General features: G+C 48.8%; 1 protein-coding gene across 1 annotated transcript in view; it reads right to left on the bottom strand.

Moving 5' to 3' along the window:
* Positions 1-7,475: 7,475 nt before the first annotated feature.
* CIT (citron rho-interacting serine/threonine kinase) overlaps positions 7,476-21,628 on the bottom strand; it is a 168,948-nt gene continuing 154,795 nt past the window's right edge. The window contains 11 exon segments of the mRNA XM_079943395.1: positions 7,476-7,609; positions 8,636-8,936; positions 13,391-13,570; positions 13,698-13,776; positions 15,379-15,459; positions 16,024-16,152; positions 16,244-16,352; positions 17,876-17,968; positions 18,332-18,471; positions 20,308-20,443; positions 20,540-20,620. Of these exon segments, the coding sequence (XP_079799521.1) occupies positions 7,586-7,609; positions 8,636-8,936; positions 13,391-13,570; positions 13,698-13,776; positions 15,379-15,459; positions 16,024-16,152; positions 16,244-16,352; positions 17,876-17,968; positions 18,332-18,471; positions 20,308-20,443; positions 20,540-20,620 (1,353 nt within the window). The 3' untranslated portion in view covers positions 7,476-7,585.

The following is a 21,628-nucleotide window of genomic DNA, read 5'->3' on the forward strand; positions in this document are numbered from 1 at the left end:
AAGTAGACTAAGGAAATACATAAAAATCCTCTATCCAAAACTGAATCAAAACTTTTTTCTATTTTTTAAAAATTATTGAAGTATAGTTGATTTTACAGTATTGTGTTAGGTTCAGGTCTACAGCATAGTGAGTCACTGTTTTTTGTAGCTTGTGTGTCATTGTAGGTTATTATAAGATACTGGGTATGATTCCCTGTACTATGCAGCAAATCCCTGTTGCTTATCTATTTTATGTATAGTAGTTTATATCTGTTAATCCTGTGCCCCTAATTTGTCCCTCCCCTCCCTTTCCCCTTTGGTAACCATAATTTTATTTTCTGTATCTGTCTGTTTCTGTTTTGTGTATACATTTGTATTATTTTTAGATTCCACAGATGAGTGATAGCGTATAGTATTTATGTTCTCTGACTTAATTTCACTAAGCATAATATTTTCTAGGTCCATCCACGGTGCTGCAAATGACATTTATTTTTATGGCTGAGTAATATTCCTGTGTGTGTGTGTGTGTGTGTGTGTGTGTATACACACCACATCTTAAGTCAGTCGTCTGTTGATGGACACCTGGGTTGCTTTCATGTCTTGGCTATTGTAAGTAGGGCTGCTGTGAACATGGGGTACGTGTATCTTTTCAAATTAGTGTTTTCATTTTTTTCTGGGTATATACCCAGGAGTGGCATTGCTGGATCATGTGGTAGTTCTATTCTTAGGTGTTTTTGAGGAGCCTCCATACTGTTCTCCACAGTGGCTGCACCAATTTACCTTCCCACCAGCCGTGCAGGAGGGTTCCTTTTGTTCCACACCCTCTCTAGCATTTGTTATTTGTAGACTTTGATGATAGCCAGTCTGACCTGTGTGAGGTATTACCTCATTGTGGTTTGGATTTGCATTTCTCTGATAATTAGCGATGTTGAGCATCTTTGCTTGTGTCATCTTTGAAAAAAATGTCTGTTCAAGTCCTCTGCCTAGTTTTTGATTGGGTTGTTTGTTTTTTTTGGTATTGGGTTGTATGAGTTGTTTGTATATTTTGGAAATTAACTCCTTGTTGGTTGCATCATTTGCAAATATTTTCTCCCATTTTGTAGGTTGTCTTTTCATTTTGTTGATGGTTTCCTTTGCCGGGCAAAAAGTTTAAGTTTAATGAGGTCCCATTTGTTTATTTTTGCTTTTATTTCTTTTGCCTTGGGAGACTGAAAATACTGCTGTGATTTATGTCAGCGTGTCCCGCCTGTGTTCTCTCCTAGGAGTTTTACGGTGTCATGTCTTACATGGGTCTTTAAGCCATTTTGAGTTTATTTTTGTGGATCAAATATTTTTGAAGTATAATTGAAAATACATAGCTAAGCTCAAAAGTATAAAAGGGATATATTGAAGTACCAGAATTGAAGAAACCGTTGCTGTGTTGGTGAGCTGTGAGCGTGGCCCCTGGCCCCATGGTGGAGACTCAGAGGGTGGGGTGGGGGGGTAGGACCCAGTCATAGGCCTCCAGGACCAGGGTTTGACACCCTCACCTGGATAGGAAGCCCGCTTCATGAGTTGGCCCAGAAAAGCACTGCCTTTTCTGTAAGAGGAGTTAGAGAATCTGGCTGCTGGCCTGAGTCAGGGCTCAGAGGGAGTCATCAGCCCCAGGCTGCAGGGGGAAACATCATGTTGGAAAATCTCACCTGCAGATCAGCTCTGCTCACAAAGTTCAGATAAAGCCAAGCCAAAAATCCAGTGTAAAAACTAATTTGGAGCCAGAAAACCCAGTAAGAGTCCTCTGCAGCCCTGGGGCCACGGGGGACTCCCAGGGCAGTAACTGCTAGGGTGGGGAAATGTAGCCAAAACCACAGAACCCTGGGATGTGGGTGTCAGCATTCTCCACAGCTGTTCGTGTGTCTAAAAGACTTCATTTTCTTTAAAAAGCAACACAAAAGGAAGTCCCCCGTGGTCCAGAAGACTGCTAACGGACCTAGGTGAGAGTCTCTATACCCAAGAAGCTAAAAGTAATGGAGAGTATTTCATGGATATGGAACAGGAGACCCTGTTTGGTCCAAATCACAGGAGCAAAGCCACACTGAGGTGTCCTATGACCCAGGTAATGCTTTCTCTATTATGGGTGAGGACTGGTTACATGGTTGGTTAAAGTGTAACTGAAATTGCTTTTGAATGAAGATATTTTTTTCCTCCAGAAATGTATATACAAATGAATTTATGGAGCCAAAGGTAAGGTCTTTAAATTACTAGTGGGTAAAGTAGTAGTATTGCAAGGTAAACAACCATATGTCAGCATATTGAAACCAAAGATCAAAGGACCCAGGCAAGGTCTTTTCCTTCCCTCTGGTCAAAGCCTGGCTTCATGTTAGAGTTGGCCGTTCCCCCCCCACCATCCGCTGTCCCGGAGTGTGGACACTGGCCTGAGATTAGGGATGTCATCCAGTTCAGTGCCTGAGTAGCTGTGTGACCTTGGGCAAATCACATGACCTCTCTTAGCCCAGTTTCCTCTCCTGAAAAATGGAAGGGGTTGGATTAGCACTAAATGATTCCTAGGGCTCCTTTCATTTCACATTGGGAGCCACAAAGCTTTTACACCATGAATGGGATATGGCCACAGACAGGAAGTCAAGGGCCAGAAAAGGAAAAAGTGCCACTGTAAGCTCAGTTAGGAAACCTCCAAGATGCCAAGGGCCAAGATGGGAAAACACAGAACACCAAAGTGATGCCATGCATGGCTAAGGTCAGAGACTCAACCATTTTAGGGAAAAGCAACATTTCATTTTGGTTAACTCAGTTACTTCTAGATGAGCATGATTTCATTTCTGAGCGTGAACTCAATTCTCCTGATACGTGACCCTCCACCAGTGTTTACAAACAGTTTGAGTGCACTGATGAAGACCCAAGTCTCTGGGCCACTCAACCCTCCATCCAGCTTTTTAGCACCTCACCTGATCAGCAAATTAGTGGAGAAAAGAAGCTAGAGCCTTCTACCCTGGGATGCCAATTATAATTGTCTTCAGGAGAAAACAGTAAGCTACAAACGTATGTACAGGTCATTCCAGTTAATTGTAAAAACATCGACAAGGGCCTTCCTAAGAGTGACCGCTGCTGTGAGTCAGACCCTTGGAGAACCAGTGCTCTGCCTCTGGGATCAGCCACTGAGCTCAGCTCCCACAACTGCCTCGTCTTTTTTTGTCCTAAAGACAGCCAGAGGGCCTGAGCCTGGGTGAGGATGCCAGCCTTCTTTACCTGCCAGGAGTGCATTCACCCATTTCATCTGCAAGACTCAACAGCAGGTGAGAACAAGAGACAGCTCCAGTTGTGTGTACCCTGGATCGACTTTATTTTCCCTTTTTGTGGTTCTCTGAAAGGACAGGCTGACTTGTGTATAGCAGTAAAGTCATTTCCAGAGTTCTTTACCTCTAACGACCCCTCCAGGGCAAACAGGAGTTCCGTTAATCATTGACAGACTCGGGAGAAAGCCAGGCCATCTGTGCAGTTCCAGGTGTCCACGGCCCTGCCCTCCCGGCTTTGGAAGATAAAAGCCTCAGCGTTTGACTAGGCGACTGATGAAACATTTCTCATATAAACACTGTGCCTAGAGCCACGTCTCCATGCTTTTGGCATCATGAGCAATATTTAAACTGCCAAGAAAGAAATCGGACTGGAACAGGCCGAGCTTCCTCAGCCTCAGCACTATTGACACTTGGGGCCTGGTAGCTTTTTGTGGAGGGTGGGCACGTGGGCCACCCTGTGCCTTGCAGGGTGTTTAGCAGCAGCCCTGGCCTCTACCCATGAGGTGCCAGTAGTACCATCAGTTGTGACAACCAAAAATGTCTCCAGATATTGTCAAGTGTCCTCAAGGGAAGGGAGCCAAGCCACCCCTAGTTTAGAACCACTGGAGCAGGCCAGTCTGTTGTATTGTGAGACCAGAAGCTTAGCTGGTCCCACCCCTGTGGGCCTAGCATTATTGCTTTAGACTTAAACCTGCATGAAGATTTTCTAAAGCAAATCACGTTCAAGAGGCCCAATTCTGAAGACAAACTAGCTGGTCGGTCCTGTTAAGCACATCATCCCTTTTTGGCCTAAGTCTCCAAATCCTAATTTCAGTTATGAATTTGCTTTGCAAGCTGCTACTTCAGTCTCGTGAAAATTAAGTTGTAAGAGCAGAAAATGTGATGGCTAATTTTGTGCATAAGAGGTAGGGATAGCATGGACGGCTGGGCCTCAGTTTATGGTGTGGCTGAGTAATTTGTTGTTTCTTTGAGGTCCTTGCTTAGGGTCCAGAGAACCTTTCTGGCACATTCCTCTCGGAACCAAACCACATTTACTTATGCTTTTGAAGTGTTACGTGGCTGCCAAGATTCCTCAGGACAGTAACTGAAGCGGTATTCAGTGGACTTTTTCTAATTTTATAAGGAAAGAAAGGTTCCAACATTTGACTTGTTCATCTTCCAAATTATTTTCTTTCTTAGAGTTGGCAGATTTTTATCCCCAGCGGTAAAAGAGAAAGGAGGAACAGAATAGAATCGCAAGTACGACTCCTGTCACAGGGCAAGTCGGCTGCGACCCTGCAAGTCAGAATTTGACTGTGGTCAGATTACTTCATTGGAAAATAAAAATTGAAAGCAACAGGAACCATGAGAAAATTACCATTTGCCAAAACCAGTGTTTGTCTAGCTCAACAAAGTTTATACTGACAAAACTAAAGCATCTTAGAAAAATTTACCTTGCAGACTACAAAAATTCATTTAGTTAAAAAGACAAGTGTCTACATTTTAAATTACCTTGATCTCCGAATTCCTCCTTCCAGAAATCTACATCATTAAAACCGGTGGCGTTATCCTAATGGATGAGAGGAATTGAAAGGTGACCTGTTTTTTTGGTTGGTTTGTTATGAACTGCATTATAGGAGAGCTGGGTAGTCCATTCTCCAGTAATCCTTTCAAAGTGGCCTGACTGCCGTGAGGAGCCTTCCAGTTCTGCAGTCCTATAAAGTGACCTTAACAGCCAGTTCATGGTTCATTGGAAGGAATGACCAAACTTCGACAACATTGCACTTCTGGAAGAGAACGTCGCTGGTCTCTTGATTCCAGGAGAGCAGCTTGCTCTAAGCCCTGTGTGGCTCTCCACCCCTCACCCCCAGAAGAAGCCTCCCCTGAAAGGAAGGATGGTCCCAATGCCACGCTCCCAAGCTTAGGCTGACAGTGGCGATACGTTGGGTTTTTATGGGCTCCCTTAAGAAAAGAAGAGGTCTTGCACTAAGGCAAACATTTTAGATCATTGCTTTATTTGACTATTTGTTCAACAGAGTTCATTCCTCTCAAGGTGGATCTTGAACCGTTCCTTGTGATCTTTTCCTCGTTCTGAATAAAAAAGGTAATGAAGAAAAAGCCTGTACTTTTGGACCTAGAATCTTATTTATGCTAGTAAGCTTTGACTGCGGTTTCGTGTTACGATATTTCCTGCTGGCATCTCCGTAGTCACACGGAGCTCCCCGCACTCCAGTGAAGATGGCTGTCCACAACTACCACCGTTGAAACCAAAAGTAAGAGTTGAAAAATGCACCTTTTACAATAAAAAAGTAGAAACCAATTCAATTTCCTTTTTTTTTTTTACGAATATAAAGTTTCTTGTAAATATGTACAGTCTTTGAGCTAGTTCTATAGCAGGAAGCATTTCACAAATGAGACACACGATATACACTTTGAGGGCTAAGAAGCCCATTTCTCGTGGAGATCCTAAATGAGATGCCAAGACTGAAACACCAATTTCCAGTGACCTCTCCAAATACTTGTGGACCAAGAGACAGAAACTTCAGCAAACATTCAGTCAGATCTGCCCTGGAGAAGGGAGGGGATGCAGTGTGACCCCAAAGACGAAGCAACACATAGAACACGACAGCATGACACTGGCCAAGGATGCGACAACGTGGAGGAAGGGCCGTGGGCGTTTCAAACAAGAAAGCACTTCGGTTAAGAGACGAGCAGGAAGGAGCTGGGACTCAGGCCAGGTTGCAATCTGGAAAGTGAGCTGAACCGTGGACACGGGGGTTAAAACGCGGTCACGTTCGCCAGCTGCGGTGGGAACAGGTCTACCTGTCAGCTTACCTAGGATGTGCCCTGGTGGTTTGAGGTGTGGAGAAGCAAGAGAGGCCTGGTGGGAGATTAAAGGCAGAAATAAGGCCGCTAGTTAGCTTGCCAACTGCGAAGCCTCTAGTTGGTTCTTTACCGGTTGCCAGGAACCTCGCACCGCCGGAGGGGAGAGAGAAACTGGGTGAGCCGCACGGCACCTAAGGAGGGCTTCCCCGCCCGGCTGGGATGGGAGAGTTGAGCTGCGGCTTCCTTCTCGAACTTCCTGGTCTTAGTCTAGCCCTAGGGAGAGGCTCGTCTGGGAAGCCACAGTTTTCATGGGGTAGAACCTGGTGGACTGTGTGTGAGCAGAGTTGTCCGCGCGGGCGTCGGCAGGGAGGTGTGGAAGTGTGAGGTGTGGTTTGCTGAAATCCTTCTCTGGTCGTAAGGCTTGAGCGTTTGGTTTTTGTTTGTTCAGTGCTACAGACTGCAGCTTGTGGCCGGTGAGTTGACAAGTCCCAGAGGGTGTCGGTTCGGCGGGAGCTGTGGGATGGAACTAGTGCATTGGCAGAGCAACCCAAGGGGGCAGCCAGGTCGGGGGGCAGCGCATGCAGTGAACCGCCATGCAGAACTCCTGGGGCGCTCTTCCCAGCCCGGGGAGCCAGGGAGAGTGCGCCATCAGGACAGGAGGTGAGTGCCCCCGGCCCCCTCCTGGACCCCCATTGGTGCCGGGCTCAGAGCAAGTCTGTTGCATGCTTTCCTGGCCAGAGCTACATGGCAAGTGGAGACAGCAGGCCGGTGGGTGACGCTGAGGGGCAGGGAGGGAAGAGCTCCTCGTGGCCCCTTGGCCCCAAGTCACTGCCTGTGAGCCGGGCCCGATGGCCTCCGTACATTCGCAGCTGGTGGGAGGGGAAGTCGTCAAGGCCATCAAAGGCAATGAGAACGGTAAACATTTGGCTAAGATGTCACCCTGGGTAAGACAGGGCCATCTGTGAGGATGGACTGGAAGGAGAGTGGACCTAGGTGAGCGTGGGAGGTTAGCCAGTGGCAGGGGCTCTTCTACGATACATGTTGGTAGTAAAGACCTGATTGTGTGACCTGCTACAAATGACTACAACAGGAAATACGGTGCTATTCAAATCTATTAAGAAGTCTGTTGTCTTTAAAAAATAAATAAATAAAAATAAAACAGGAAAACAAAAACCCAACCAACCCTAGGATCTTAAAGTAGCTATTAGGATTCTAACCACATCGTAGTTAGCCCCCGGTTGGTTTCCTGTGATGAACGGGTACAGGCTAGAGCTAGGTACAAAAGTTTATGAATGCTTTGAAAGAGTAACAAAGTGCAAAGAGGGTAGACTGCAGGAGGGTGCCGGCAGCTCCCAGGAGCCCCACGCCCCTCCTGGCTGCAGGGTGTCCGTGCTGAGGCGGGTCTGGGTCCAGCTGCGCCGTGGGCACTGGGGTCCCCCCTTGAGCAGCGTTCCATAGTGCGGTTGGTGTTTTCCTGCAGTTCAAGAGGAGTTGGGTTTTCTGGCTGAGATTTATACTGAAGACTGGTCCCAGACCTAGGAGGAGGAGGGGGTTTTGCCATCAGAGGTCAGAAATCGCTGTGCTCACTTTGAAAACAGGAAGCCTAGACTGGGGTGTGCAGGAGCACGAGGCCTCGCCTTCCTGCCGTGAGCCGAGCTTGCGGAACTCACCGCGGAGTCCCCAACACTACGTAAGTACTTCTGTTATGCACCCCATTTTATCCATAAATCAGAGGAGATAAGGAAAAGCATTTAAACGGCTTTTTCCCCCCTCCTTGTAGCAGCAGGGGTGCCAACAGTGAACTGTGGATGGCAGCAGGACTACTGTTACGTACCCCATTTTATCCATAAATCAGAGGAGATAAGGAAAAGCATTTAAACGGCTTTTCCCCCCTCCCTGTAGCGGCAGGGGTGCCAACAGTGAGCTGCGGATGGCAGCAGGAGAGTGCAATCCAGAAAACTGGCCCCTGGAACTGGCTGGCCTGCTGAGGAGACACCATGCTCTGGAGCCTCCCCGTGCACTTGGGGGGCCCCTAGTCTTCGGCACATCCCTCCATCTTCTCAGTTGCTAACCTAAAAATTACAAGGTAATAAATACATGCACGTGATTTAAAAATTTTGAAAGGTTTGGAGTTCTTCTAGAAGGCAACCACTGTTACCAGTTCGGTGTAGCCTTCCAGAGAAACTGTTGATGTATATGTGTTTGAAAGAGTAAGGCATCAAACCTTTTGAATAGCATGTTATCATATCACCTGTGTTTAAGAAGGGTGACTACACATCTGTATTTGTTTGTATGCAGAGAGGCGTGACTACACATCTGTATTTGTTTGTATGCAGAGAGGCTCTCTAGAAACTGCGCGCTGGCTGCCTCCGGAAAGGGAACGCCATAGCCCTGGCAGCTGTTACGGTTTGAGGCGCACACATTATCCATCTGTGCAGCAGGAAGCCCCTTCTTAAGACGTTCTCTTCCTAAGCTTAAGTCCCGCAGACTCCGAAGTACAGTAGCGGCGCCCCTTCCCTACAACAGTGGCCCCTCGGGGATGAGGAGGGCACCTCACTCACCTTGTTGACCTGGGACAGCGGGGTCCTCACGGCTCCCACGGGCAGCCGGCCCCTGCTGCCGTCCTCAAACAGCCTCCCAGGGGAGCGCTCCCTGCGCGTGCTGAGCATCCGGCCGGGGGACTTCTCCCGCTCCAGGGGGCGGCCCGGAGACTTGTCCCTGCGCAGCTCCGTCCGCCCCTCGCGGTAGCGGTGGGGCGTGCCGGGCTCTCGCGGGTGGCTGGGGCCTTCAGGGGGCGCCGGGCTGGAGGCCACGCGCTTAGTGATGTGCTCGTTGTACGTCGGCGGGCCTCGCTTGTTGGGGCTGCGATAATGGGAGAGGAAGGTGGGGAGCTGAGCCGTCACAACCCAACGGGGCAGCTTCCTCCTCCTCTGAGCCACCCTGTGCCCCCATCTCACCACGCGTTATTAGAAGAAGACCCCACCGGGAATTCTTCGAGACGCTTATATCGACAGTGAGGCCAGGGAAAGAAGGCAGCGGTGACAGCAGAGGGGAATCAGGCTGCCCGGTCTCGACACAGGCTTTCTGCTGAGCGCCCACAGCGTGTCGGGCCCTGTGCTAAGCTCTTCAGGTACCTTAACTCGCCAGATCACCCTAACAGCAGCTCTGCAAGCTAGGAACGGCCGTGACCCCTGTCGTACAGACAAGCAGCTGGAGACACAGAGAGGCTGCGATCCCAGTGCAGGTCAGTGCGACGTCGTACTCCCCATGTTCTAACCCCGCCGACCCTAGTATTTTCCAGAGCCTAGAGGGCGCAGAAGGAAGTCTTCCGTGAGGGGTTAAGCCTGTACTCATCGCTGTCAAGCTGCCAAAGCTGCCCCACTCCTGGGCCTTTGTTGGGTCACCTCTCCTTCCAAGTGGCTTTCCAGGAGTCTTTTTGGGGCATCCGACACCAGAGGTGTAGGGATCGGGCCTGATATAATTAGGAGACTGAGGAGGGCAGACGAAAACAGTAGAGCTGGCTCAGAAAACGTCTGAACAATTTGTATGACCACTCTAACCCTCCACCCTGGGTATGTCAGATGAAGATCTGACCAGACACGGCCCTAACCACCTCTCTGAAGCAGCAAGATCCAGAAACACAGGCAGACAGGACTGACAGCCTTCGGCGTCGGTTCCTTCCCACCCCTGACGAGCAGCCAAGGTACTCAGGCCCTTGTTATCTGAGCATAATTAGTGCGGGGAAAAGGCAGACTATTATTTCACAGAGAAGGTTGCTTGAAGACATCTGATTGATTGGGGCTTTATCTTGGAAAAGTAGAAGTAGAAATCAGGGAAATATATTTTAACCTAGATATTTTTAAATCTAAATTACAACTGGTTACATGCTAAGAATGAACCAAGGATGAATCCCACACTGATTTATTCTGCTCTAATTTTCTCAACAAAATTCTGTGCTAACATGCTGGGTGACATCCTTCACCAGCAGTGTTGTAATTTTTGCAGCAAAATCGTAAAGTCGTTTGTTAAATATTAGTGCCACTGGTTTTCCCAGAGGCCTCTCTTAATCCTTGATATTTAAATCCTTCGCCTTTGGAAGGGACCAAACTTGTTTTTTTAATTATTGGTCTAACTGTAAGGAATCTTTTGTCAATGCCCATAATGGAAAGCAACTGAGCAGCGAAGACACTGCCCCAGTGGGGGAGGGGAGACTCTAGAGCAAGTTTGAGGGCCAAATCCAGACAGACGCCTGCTTTTATTTAAGTTTTACTGGAGCATGGCCAGCAAATTTGAAAATACTTACTATCTGGACCTTTACAGGAAAAGTGTGCCAGTTCCTTCTCTACGGTAAAATAGATTGGTGGACAGAGCAGAATAACTGTCTTAAATGGTCAGTCCATTATAAATAATTTCATTCTCTTGTTTCCCTATGCAGCTCAAAATGTGGAAATTCCAACAACCCACGCTCAGAAAGCCAGAACTTTCTTGTGTGTGCAGCAGTAAAATTTGAGATAAACCTTGACTTCAAGATGTTGAAATCTGAGCTATCTTCATCTCTTGTCCTGTGGCTTTGTGATATAGAAGACAATAAAAGAAATTTCCAGTAAGAGTATCTGATTTGTAATGGAAGAGAAATTATAAAGCATGTCAGGGGCCCATCGTAAAGCAAGCTCACTGCCCAGAGGAAGAAAAGTGGCTCAAGGAAGGCCATTCGAGAAGTCAGCCTAGGTTGATGGGCTAAAGGAAAACACTCGTCATTCTGGGCGGAGCAGGCCATTTTCCATCTCCAAATCCCTTAATAACCAATGCTCTACCTGCAAAGAGTTACATTTCCTGCTCTGCTAAACAGACCTGGGGGCAGTGCAGCCTGCAGTGAATCACATTCTCCCAAGCTGGCCTTCTCCATTCTGGACCTGCCCAAAGCAGACAGCAGCAAAAAGACGGTTTTATAAGCCGAGAGGCAACTAAAGGAAACTGCTGGTTCTCCAGACATGCCCGGCAGCAGCAGGAACAGCAGCAGCATTATTTCTGCCCCTTGTTCACAGGAACTAGAACCATTTTCCACGACAGAGGAAGTTAACTCCTTACAGAGACACCATATCATCTCAAAAGGAAGGTGCCTGGCCATCTAACTAACTAGTGAGGCAGTGGAGAAAAGAAGAAAAATCTAATTACAGTACTTGGGTTGGCTCTTGGCATGACTGACTTGGAAACTAAATAAAATCTAGACATTGTCAGGAGAGGACTACAGCCCTTTGAGCAGTCTCTCCTGAGGCACGATCAAGCCACAAAGAGTGAGAAGCAGCTGCTTATTCAGCACTTCTGGTTTTCCAGCAAGTTCCTGGGACTAAAATCACACTGACCAAACATTTCTGACCAACACTTACATTTCAACAAAAGAAACAGACACTAGTCGTCAGGACATAGTCTCAGAACATTAAATTGACGACTCTCTTTTCTAAGATCTAAGCAGCATTTCATAACATTAAAGGTGGTTCCTCCACCAAACTGAGTCCCTTGAGAATAAAAACCACCTTGTCTTCAGCTGTGTAGCCCCAGACATTGTGTGTGGCACATGGTAGGGGGTCCACCTAACTCTCTATAATAGGGTAGACATGTGGGGTTTGTAAACCAGTCCACAGAATTATAACCCTAGGTCAATTAAATATTCCCCTGGGTTAAATAAGCTCATCTCCTTTGTGGACCAGGATCTTAACATTACACATCTCAAACCTACACATCGAACCGAATCTGGCTCCGAGCCCTGGGTGTCAAGACAAAGCCAGTTCCACTTCCACACACTGCTGGTGGGATAACTAAAGGGTACAGCCCCTAAGGAGGAAAACTCACCATCTATCAAAACTACCAATGCCCATCAATTTCTTTTCTAGGAATTCATCCTCCAGGTAGATTCCTAAGCATGCAAAATGAATGTACAAAGTCATTTACTACAGCAACAGACTGGAAACAACCCAAACATCCAGTGATAAAGGAGCAGTTAAATAAGGTACAGGCAGGTGAACGAATGCTATGCAGGTGTAAAAAAAAAAAAAAAAGAATGAAGAAATACTTCGGATACTGACGTGGAGCAATCTCTAAGACACAGAAGAGTGTGCACAGTATGCTCTCGCCTGTATTGAGAAGAAGAGGAAGAGCACTTCCAGAATGGCCGAGCAAGGACTCCCAAAAACCTGTTTCTCCATAGAAACAACAAGAACACTGGCAAAATTGTCAAAATCAACTTTTTGGAACTCTGGAAATTAACCAAAGTCTTGCAACAATTCAGAGAGTGTTTATGCAAGAAAATGTGCAATATTCACCACCCCTGTCTCCCCAGATCTGCAGTAGTTTTGAAAGCAACAGCCTTGTAACCAGCTGTGAAAACCAGCACCCTGGTAACCACTGGAGGGAGTACATTAGGACTGGAGCTTCCCAAAAGCCCCAGCCTTGGAAAACTGTCACTATCTGACCTATCTGGCTCCTCCCTGGAAAAAGACCATCCTCAGGGCTTGTTTTTAATTGAGCTGATTCAGGTCTTCCTCTCTAGAAATGCCCTATCTCTAGACGTTTACCAAAAAAAAAAAAAAAAAAAAAAAAACAATGGCTACTGTTTAACATGGCAAATGCCTGAGGCAGTAAGACCAGTTGGGAAAAACAAGAGGCCAGCTACACACTCAAAAGGAAGTCCTGCATGTTCCTGGGGATCTGTAAGGCCAGACACACACAGGTAAGCCTGTCACATACCCAGGAAGAACCTTCCAAGGCCTCGTCTGTCAGCCACAGCTGACTGAGTACTGCAGGTGTGCCCCAGCACAAATACACACAGTCGCTCAGCAAAGGGTGGGTTCAGTGATTTAAGGAAATCTCTTTCCAGTCATTCAGCTGACCACCCCTAACCAAGCAAAACTTCAACGGCTGCACATAACAAAGGACACCGACTACAGATTTAGTACCAGAGACACTAAACCAATAGCGACAACAACACACCCAGGGAGGGGAAGGGGGAGCCGATTTGCCACGTTGTATTATTTGAAATGTTCAGTTTTCAACAAGAAAAAACTTACAAGACATTCCAAGCAAGAGTAAATAAATAAAGTATATAGCCCATACTCAAGGCCTCATTTCTTCTTTTACCAAGGGGGGCAGTAAAAATTTTCCTGATGCTTATAAAGGACTCATTTCAGTGCCGCAGATCCCAAAGAAATGAGTGGCTTGAGCTTTGAAGATTGGGAAACTTTCAGCCAGTTTGGCAAGATACCCTTCTGCTTTGCAGGAAAGCACTTTTCCCCCTGTGATGAGGAAGATAAGGGCGTTACCTGCGGGAGGTGGACGGGCCCCGGTGCTGGTCAGTGCCGGTCTCCTTCACGAGGTTTCCTTTGCAGCAGATGACCCTTAATTTATCCTGATACGAGGACGCCAGGTAAATCGCTCCCGAGGAAATTGCAGGGCCCAGGTAGCGTGGGTTCGGGATTTCCAAGTACGCTCGGGCAGGGGTCCTGTGGAGTTCCAGGAGAGTCTGCATGGCCCGCCACCTCCACTGCTAGGCGGGATGAGAGGGAGCACGGCCCCACCCACACCCACACCCACCCGCGAGCTTTTCAAAGCCTGGGGGGCAGTGCTTACCCTAGAGAGGAGCGGGCCTGGATCTCAATTACTTCGAGTGAATTGAAGTGGGTCACAAACAGATAAGGTTCTCTGTAGGCTGCGTGGCCACCACCGAGCAAGAGCGTGGGGCAAGGGAGGGTTAAGAGACAGAAAATCAAAACCTGGCTGCCATGCCATCCCTGAAGCAATTTACCCTACACGTGCACCCACATGCCTGCATAATGAGACATGTTCAAGTGTACCCCCTGCCACGCTGTTAGAGTGGAAGATGGGAACCGACTTAAGGCTACACAGTCGGGATCAGTTACGTAAATCATGGCGCATCCCTGGAATTCCGCACAGGCGTAAAAATGCGTAAGGCAGCTCTCTATGCACTGATGGGGAAAAAAACCCAAGGTTTAGTTTTACTTAGTTTGTAAAGTAGGGTTCAGAATACTGTGTAAAGTGTGCTACCACACTGACTTTTTAAAAAGGGAGGGGGATGAGAATATATTTTTTAATGTGCCCATTATTTGCATAAAGCACTGGAAGGATAAGAAACTCAAAAAAATGTTTTCCATTCGGGGAGTGGGGAGGGAGGATTTGGGAGACAAGTGATACGGGTGAGACTTCATTGTAGACCTTTTTAAACTGTTTAATTGAATACATTTTTCTAAAAAATTTAATTAAAAAAGACTAGGTTCATAGATTAAATATTTCTGGTCTTAGTACTATATTTCTATATCACAGTGTCACTCAAACTCTAGGATATAATGAGAGCTGTTTTTGGTCTTAAAGGGAAAAAGAAGATTATCACTATTACTCCTTGCGGTGAACTGTTACTTTGGCATCAGTCGTGCCTCCTAGTACTCAGGCCCTTGTGGCCTCTCCTTGCCTGGCATCGGGCTGAACCAGCAGAATGTGGTGAAAGTGAGAAGCCCTGCCAGCCCCCACTTTTGCACTCTTAGGAGAAGCCCATGTGGAGAGAAATGAGGCCTCCAGCCACCGGCCCCTGCTAAGCTCCCACCTGACGGCCAGCTCCAATTGCCAGCCACTTTGTGAAGCCATTTCCGACTTTCTAGGTGTCCCGGTGCCCCTGCTGACACCGTAAGAAGCAAAACTGTCCAGTCAGGCCACAGAGGCTCAGGCAATGATAAGTAGTTGTTTTAAGTCACTAGGTTTTGGAACTTGTCATGAAGCAACAGATAAACGAAATAGCCTTGAAGGGTATTTCAGAACATTCACACAGTCACATATGTAGGTTGTGTGTGTGTGTGTGTGTTCACCCTTTGACCCAGTAGCTCCACTTTTAGAATTTCTGAGCTGGGGATATTTAACAAGTGTGCAAATTTTAGGGTAAGTTTTTCATCACAGCATTGTTCACACTTACAAAAAGAATGGGCCTAATTAGAATTGGCTAAATTGACAGGTGTTCAGCGGTGCTATGGGATGCTGTGCAGTCTTTGACATGATTTAAATGAACTCACAGGGAATGGTCTCCCTCTCTGGCATGAGAGGCCGGTGGGTTTGCCTTCCGTGGTTCGGCGTCAGGCCTCGGGGCCTCTGCCCTAGATGCTTAACGCGGGTGATGCTTCACGTGGTGCCTGGCGCCTAAGGGGGCCCCAAGCACAGTGCTTAAGCCTAAAGGAATTCCACCTGAGGTTTTTTCCCAGGACACCAACTACTGGCAGAAAAGAGCCCCACACCTCGCCTCACCTACCGAAGGCCAAAGGTAAGCGACTCCACTTGAGATCATCTGTGCGGCTGCGTCTTCCGTAAGAATCCACGAACACCCCAAACTCTGCAAGGAGGTAGAGCCCGGGGCATGAGCACGGCCGGAGGCAGGGGTATCAATGACACACACTTTGATGGAAGAGTAAGGAATCCAGCCCAGCGGGCTTGGATTGTGAAAAACCTCAGGAGCTCTGCTGAGCCATGTCTCTCGGGGATTTATTAAAGAAAGAGGGTTCGAGTGAAAGGGGGGAGATAGGAAAAGAAGGGGGAGACGGAAGGAGGAAGAGTCAGGGAGTGAGGAAGGGGGAGAAACAGGCCCAGAGATCTGAGGGGGGAAAAGAAGGAAAGGGAGAGAGGGGAGGGAGAGAAGGGAGTGAGGGGCAGAGAAGGACAGAGCAGGCCGCTCTTGGAGAGACCGACAGCGGCGGACCTGGCTGGAGCCTGGGGGTGGGGCGGGGGCACCCCGGGGGCCCTGGCGGTGCAGGACCACGTACTCCCCAGGACCGCGTACTCCCCGCAGCAGGACCGGCCCCGCCCCAGGCACACTGGCCACGCCCGGCCCCGAGGACCCTGCCCCGGGGCTGTGGTGCCGTGAGCGCCCCCATCAGCAGCAGGCAGCTGCCGCACTCACCATGGAAGCAGAGCAGGAACTCCTCCCGCTGCCCCGCGCCGTTCACCTGCATGATGGACACGGGGAAACTGTGGGAAGAGGAGGCAAACACGGCAGGCGCCAAGGAATGGTCGTTCTTATCCAGGAATTCTGTAAAGGCAGGCAAGAGGCGGAGCCTCAGGACCCAGAAGGAGCCTGAGGTGGCAGCGGAGCGTGGGCAGGGGGCGCGCCCGGGCCCTACCCTCCAGCGTGTACTGCTTCATGTCAATCTCGTAGAATTTATTGGTTCCGATGAGGATACTGTAGTTGGTGAAGTGGACACAGCTGCAGGGCTCCGAGGTCTCGATCTCCTGAGACGGGGCAGAAAGGAGGATGTGAGCGTAGACTTGGGGTGGCCCCTGCTCTCCTCGGGCATCTAACCAAGCCGTGCAGGCGTTGCCGCACAACTTCTTCCTTCTGTCTTCACACCAAGCACATTCAGTCTCTTCACGTCCCTCACAAGGACCCCCCCCATCCTTTTGCTACCTCTGGGTTCTATGCAACCTGAGACTAAGAAGGTCAAGTTGCACCCCAAAAAAGGGTCAGAAACGCCATTTCAATGAAAAGGTAGCATTCAAAAAGAGAGCTTTAAAACTACGACATTCTGATCAGAAGAAAAAGCCTGGAGGAATACACAAACAGTGGTGGTTAGAGGGAGTGGTTTTAGTTTCCTTTTCCAAGCTTCTAGGTTTCTATTCTGAACCTATATTACCTATATCATTGTTATCATTACTGAGTTATCTCATCTATCTGAATTATCTGCTTCCTAATTACTTACACTTGTTTTCAGGTCAATCCTAATGGCTTCAAAAACCTAGGCATGCTTATTCCAAATGATGGCCAGGAATTATAAAGAAGAAGTGATTTCTGGGAATTTTCCTGAAGTTAATAGTTCAAGCTCTAATCAGCATTATCATCACCACTAAATATTTATTGATCACCTACTAAGTATGAGGAAACTAGTATAACACAGTGAAACGTTAGGGAAAGTCAAACTTCAGTTTGGGTCTCAACTTTGTAACCTAGGATCTTGGCCAGCCTCAGTCATCTTACCTGAAAATTAGGGATGATCACCCCTGTTTCTCACAACTGTTGTGAAAAGTGTGTGAAACAGCCAGCTCAGTCTCTGGTAGTAGTAGGTGCTCAATAAAAATGCAAACTAAACAAGAGCCCACCCCAGATGAAACAGTTTCTCTAACAGGTAACAACCCTTATATATTCATCCCTCCTTTTACTTTTGAGACTAATCACGAAAGCACCTGAAATACATCAGGCTTAGGATGGGTGGAACATGCCTAGTCTAGGGACAAGAGACAGCCTTCTCCAGAAGCGAGGCAAGTGCAGTGATCTCACGGATAGCTGTCCACACCGCAGGCAACATCACAACCCACTGTGCTCCGAGGAGAGCCAGCTCCCGCACTGGGTATCAAAACACAGCCAGCACTGGTTTTTTTGAAGGTCATTAATAGAAACTTTTACAATCTGAGAAGGATTCTGGTAGGTGCCACCAGGGCTTCTAGCTCCTCAGAGAGATCTTCCTTTCTTCTACTGGTTCAAAAGAGGTGTCTCCTCCATCAGCCACCTTCCTTTCTCCCTTCACAAAAGGCTGAATTCACTGGGCTGGCCAGAGAGGCAGCTCACACATGCAGGGGAGGAGAGCGAGAGGGAAAAGTGTAAGGATGGGCCGCTCTGGAGCTTTCTCCAGGGAGCAAGACACCCTCCCGCTCTCTCTAAGCCACCCAGGCCGAAGGGCCCAGGCACACACTACGCCCCGAGACAGCACCTTCCCCACCTGCTCGCTGGGAGAGCAGGCCCGGCCAGGCCCGGGACTTACTTTCCGAATGCAGTACTTGCTGAGGTTTTCGTTGTAGCGGAGAATGACAACTTTGTTGGGCATGGCCGCACAGATGCAGAGCCCGCTCTCAATCTGAAAAGCAGTTGATGGGGGAGGGGGGACGGAGAAAGAAGGAAAAAGCGCGTCACCAGTGTGTACACTGGCTCCGTGGCAAAACTAGGAAAGGAACACCAGTTGAGAGCAGGGTCTCTCAAGCCGGCACTATGGACACTTTGGACCAGGTCATTCTCTGTGGTGAGGGGCCATTCTGGGCACTGTAGGATGTTTAGGAGAAACCCCAGGCCCTGCCCACTAGATGCCAACAGTGCAACCACCAGTTGTGTCAAAAAGCAACAGAAACTTAACCCAGTTTGAGGACACACAATTTTCAAGGCCAAACCACTCAGCCCACAATTTCAAGAGCCCTTGCCGGCTGAGGCCCGCAGGGGCGCTTACCTTGCCGGCAGCAAACAAATGGCAGCCCTTGACGGCTTCGAAGATGTTGGGTGAGATGTCCGGCTGGGCGGGAAGGTGAGACTGTGCGAGGGACTGTTTCACTTTCTTCACGTCCACGAGACACAGGGCCCGCTCTTCTCCTGAGGGGACGGGACAGCAGAGCCACAGTGGCGGTTCTCGTCCTCCCCCGAATAAAAGCCACACGAGGCCATGCGGAGGCACTGCTTTCCACAAATTCCCATAAACACAGTTTAGGTCCAACTTTTAGATCTAAAAGGAAAATATCTGGCCTCTTGGTCAAGACTTTGGAAGGAAAACAAAAAATTCTGCAGACACAAAATTGGAGAACGTGAACTGAATATTCAAACGTGCTCCCCACCAAAGTCAAGGAATGGGTAGGGGACAACAAAACAGTAAACGCGGACTAATCCAGTATGTGTCACGGTGTCACGAGGGACCACAGAAAGGCTGAGGATGGTTCCACGTTCAAGGAGACGAGGGAGACCTGTGTGAGTGCAGTGCGTGGTCCTGGGCTGGATCACAAGCCGGGAAAAAAATAAAGGACATTACTGGAGCCACAGGTAAAAGCCAGCCATGGGCAGTACATGAGAAAATGGGAGAAGCAACGATTAAATTCCCCGAATTAAAAAGTGAAACTATTCTGTAGGATGCTGTAATGGCGGATACATTGTTACCCATTTGTCCAAACCCGCAGAATGTATAAGAGTGAGCCTGAATGTAAACTGTGGACCTGGGGTGATAATGACAAGTCCATGTAGGTGCACTCCGGTGGGGGACGCTGATGGAGGAGGCGGCCTGCGCGTGCGCATGCGGGGCAGAGATATAGGGGAATTCTCCCTACCTTCTGCTCAGTTTTGCTGTGAACCTAAAACTGCTCCCAAGAATAATGTCAAGAAGGAAGGGAGGAAAGAAAGGAAAGGAAGGAAAGCAAGAAAAAAGAAACCAGGGGCTTCCCTGGTGGCTCAGTGGTTGAGAGTCCGCCTGCCGGTGCAGGGGACACAGCTTCGTGCCCCGGTCCGGGAGGATCCCACATGCCGCGGAGCGGCTGGGCCCGTGAGCCATGGCCGCTGAGCCTGCGCGTCCGGAGCCTGTGTTCCGCAACGGGAGAGGCCATCAACAGTGAGAGGCCCGCGTACCGCAAAAAAAAACAAAACAAAAAAATAAGGCCTTGAGAGCAGGGACTTGGGCTGTACCATACCGCAAAAAAAAAAAAAAAAGAAACCAACAAAACAAGCCAGCAGCAGAAAAGAGCTGAGAGACCAAAGAAAGCCAGTTCCTGACCATATTACGTCAGGATCCGGCCCCTGGATCCAGCCGGCCAGGCCTGAATGAGACCTGACTGTGGATGTTTTGAACATGGAGCAAATGCATTATTGTTTTCCCCTTAAAAAAAAAAAATACACACACACACACACAAACACACACACACACCACAGACATATATATAGTACCACCGATAAAGAGAGGGAAAAAGAACCTTCCTGGCATGGGTATGTGAGAGAATGCCCCTTGTTCTTAGGTGACTGGCTGAAGGATCCAGTCACAGCTGCCACTGACTCTCAGGTGGTTCAAAATAAGTGAGAGAGAGAGAGAGAGAGAGAGAGAGGGAGTGCGTGTGTGTGTGTGTGTGTGTGTGTGTGTGTGTGAGAGAGAGAGAGAGAGAGGGAGAGAGAAGGGCGGGGGAAATGTGGCAAACTGCTAATGAGTCGTGCACGCAGATGAAGGGTGTGTGAGAGCAGGGAGAAATAGGAGGCGGGCAGCAGGGCGGGCAGGCGCTCAGAGAGGGGCCGCGTGCGAGCAGAGCGCCGGGGGTGCAGGCACCTACAGGACGCAGAGGGAAGAGCCGCTTCCGCTCCAGCCTGCCCCCAGGAGGGCCTGTCTCCGCGTTCGACAAGCATATGGCGAATCATCTCCCTTACAAGTGAAGGAAAAGCGCCGTGTCCTTGGCCTCCCACCTGCAATCATGAGGAGCTTCTCCAGGTCCTTGATGATGTAAATCTGGAAGACCGCTCCGATCCCTGGGACGTGGGTGAGGGAGTTCTTCAAGACATTCAGCGCATACAGCCCTTCCTCGGTGCCCACCAGCACCACCTGCCGGGGTGCAAGTCCCCAGGCAGAGCGTGAGGGGGGTCACGTCCCCATAACCAGCCCCGACACAGCCGACGGTGCCCAAAAAAACATGGTCACCTGGTCGCTGAAGGGCAGCGTGCAGTTCATGTCGAGCCGGTCATCGCCTTCCAGTTTCAGCAGGGAGTTTCCAAGCAATTTCTTTTCACACGAGAAAGAAAAAAAAGAGAGAGAAAAAAGAGGCCACGGTGAGCTGAACTGTTCATGACCGGACCGTCCAGACAGACAAAAGCAAGAACGGAGAAAAGTTTAATGCCAGGAAGAAGGGCAAGTTCCTCCCAAAGACGCTCAGAAGCACACGTCTACTCGTGGCTTGCCCCGTATTTTGATCTGACCTCAAAAGGCAGGACGTGAATGTTATCGGTATCTCTGGGGTGGCTGTTAATTAGTGCTGGAGTTGTAACTCAGTTCGGATGCAAAACTAAATGAGTGCAGGAGACGCAGAGAGAGAGTCTGTGATACGAAACAAACCGAAGCTGAAGGATGTCCCTGCCAAGGCTTAATAAGCCACACGGACGCTCCTGCCCCTCCAGATGGTGGCACAAGGGCAAAGCCCAGTGTCAGCAGCAAACCAACCCACTTCTGAGTCTCTTTACCTGAACCCACGCGGGCAGAAGCTCGTAGGAGGTACAGTCAGGGCCCTATTGTACACACAGGGATGGGGCGTTCGGTAAAAGGCTCACACGTGGGACAAGGAGATGGGTCATTGAAACAGGTTCACCCCACGAGCAGGAGACTCGTGATTGAGGATTTTCCGATTGCTAACACTTAAAGTGTTTATTAGGAGCTAAGTGTTTGAAAAGAGCTGTTGGGTCTTTGGTGGAGCAAACACCAGTGAGTGATGAGCGCTGTTTGTATCCTGGAATGTTCCAGGAGGAGTGATGCCAATCAAGGCCCACCCACATCTCTAACGTCTTCAGGAGAAGTAGGATTTCAGACCTGCCTTCAGAAGAGCAAATCACATAAAAGCAATTGAGCAGGTTATGAAAAGCCTTCCTGAAGGAGACACGGCTGTCGGCAGCCTTTCGTGCCACTTCACGGCCAGCGTGCTCGTAACGCAGGCCTTCAAACCACATAAACACTTCCGGGTAAACGAGAGAGAGGATTTCCTTGTAAGTACATTTGCCCTGTGCAGCCAGAACCGAGATG

This window comes from Stenella coeruleoalba, assembly GCF_951394435.1.
Source record: "Stenella coeruleoalba genome assembly, chromosome: 14".
Taxonomy (NCBI): domain Eukaryota; kingdom Metazoa; phylum Chordata; class Mammalia; order Artiodactyla; family Delphinidae; genus Stenella; species Stenella coeruleoalba.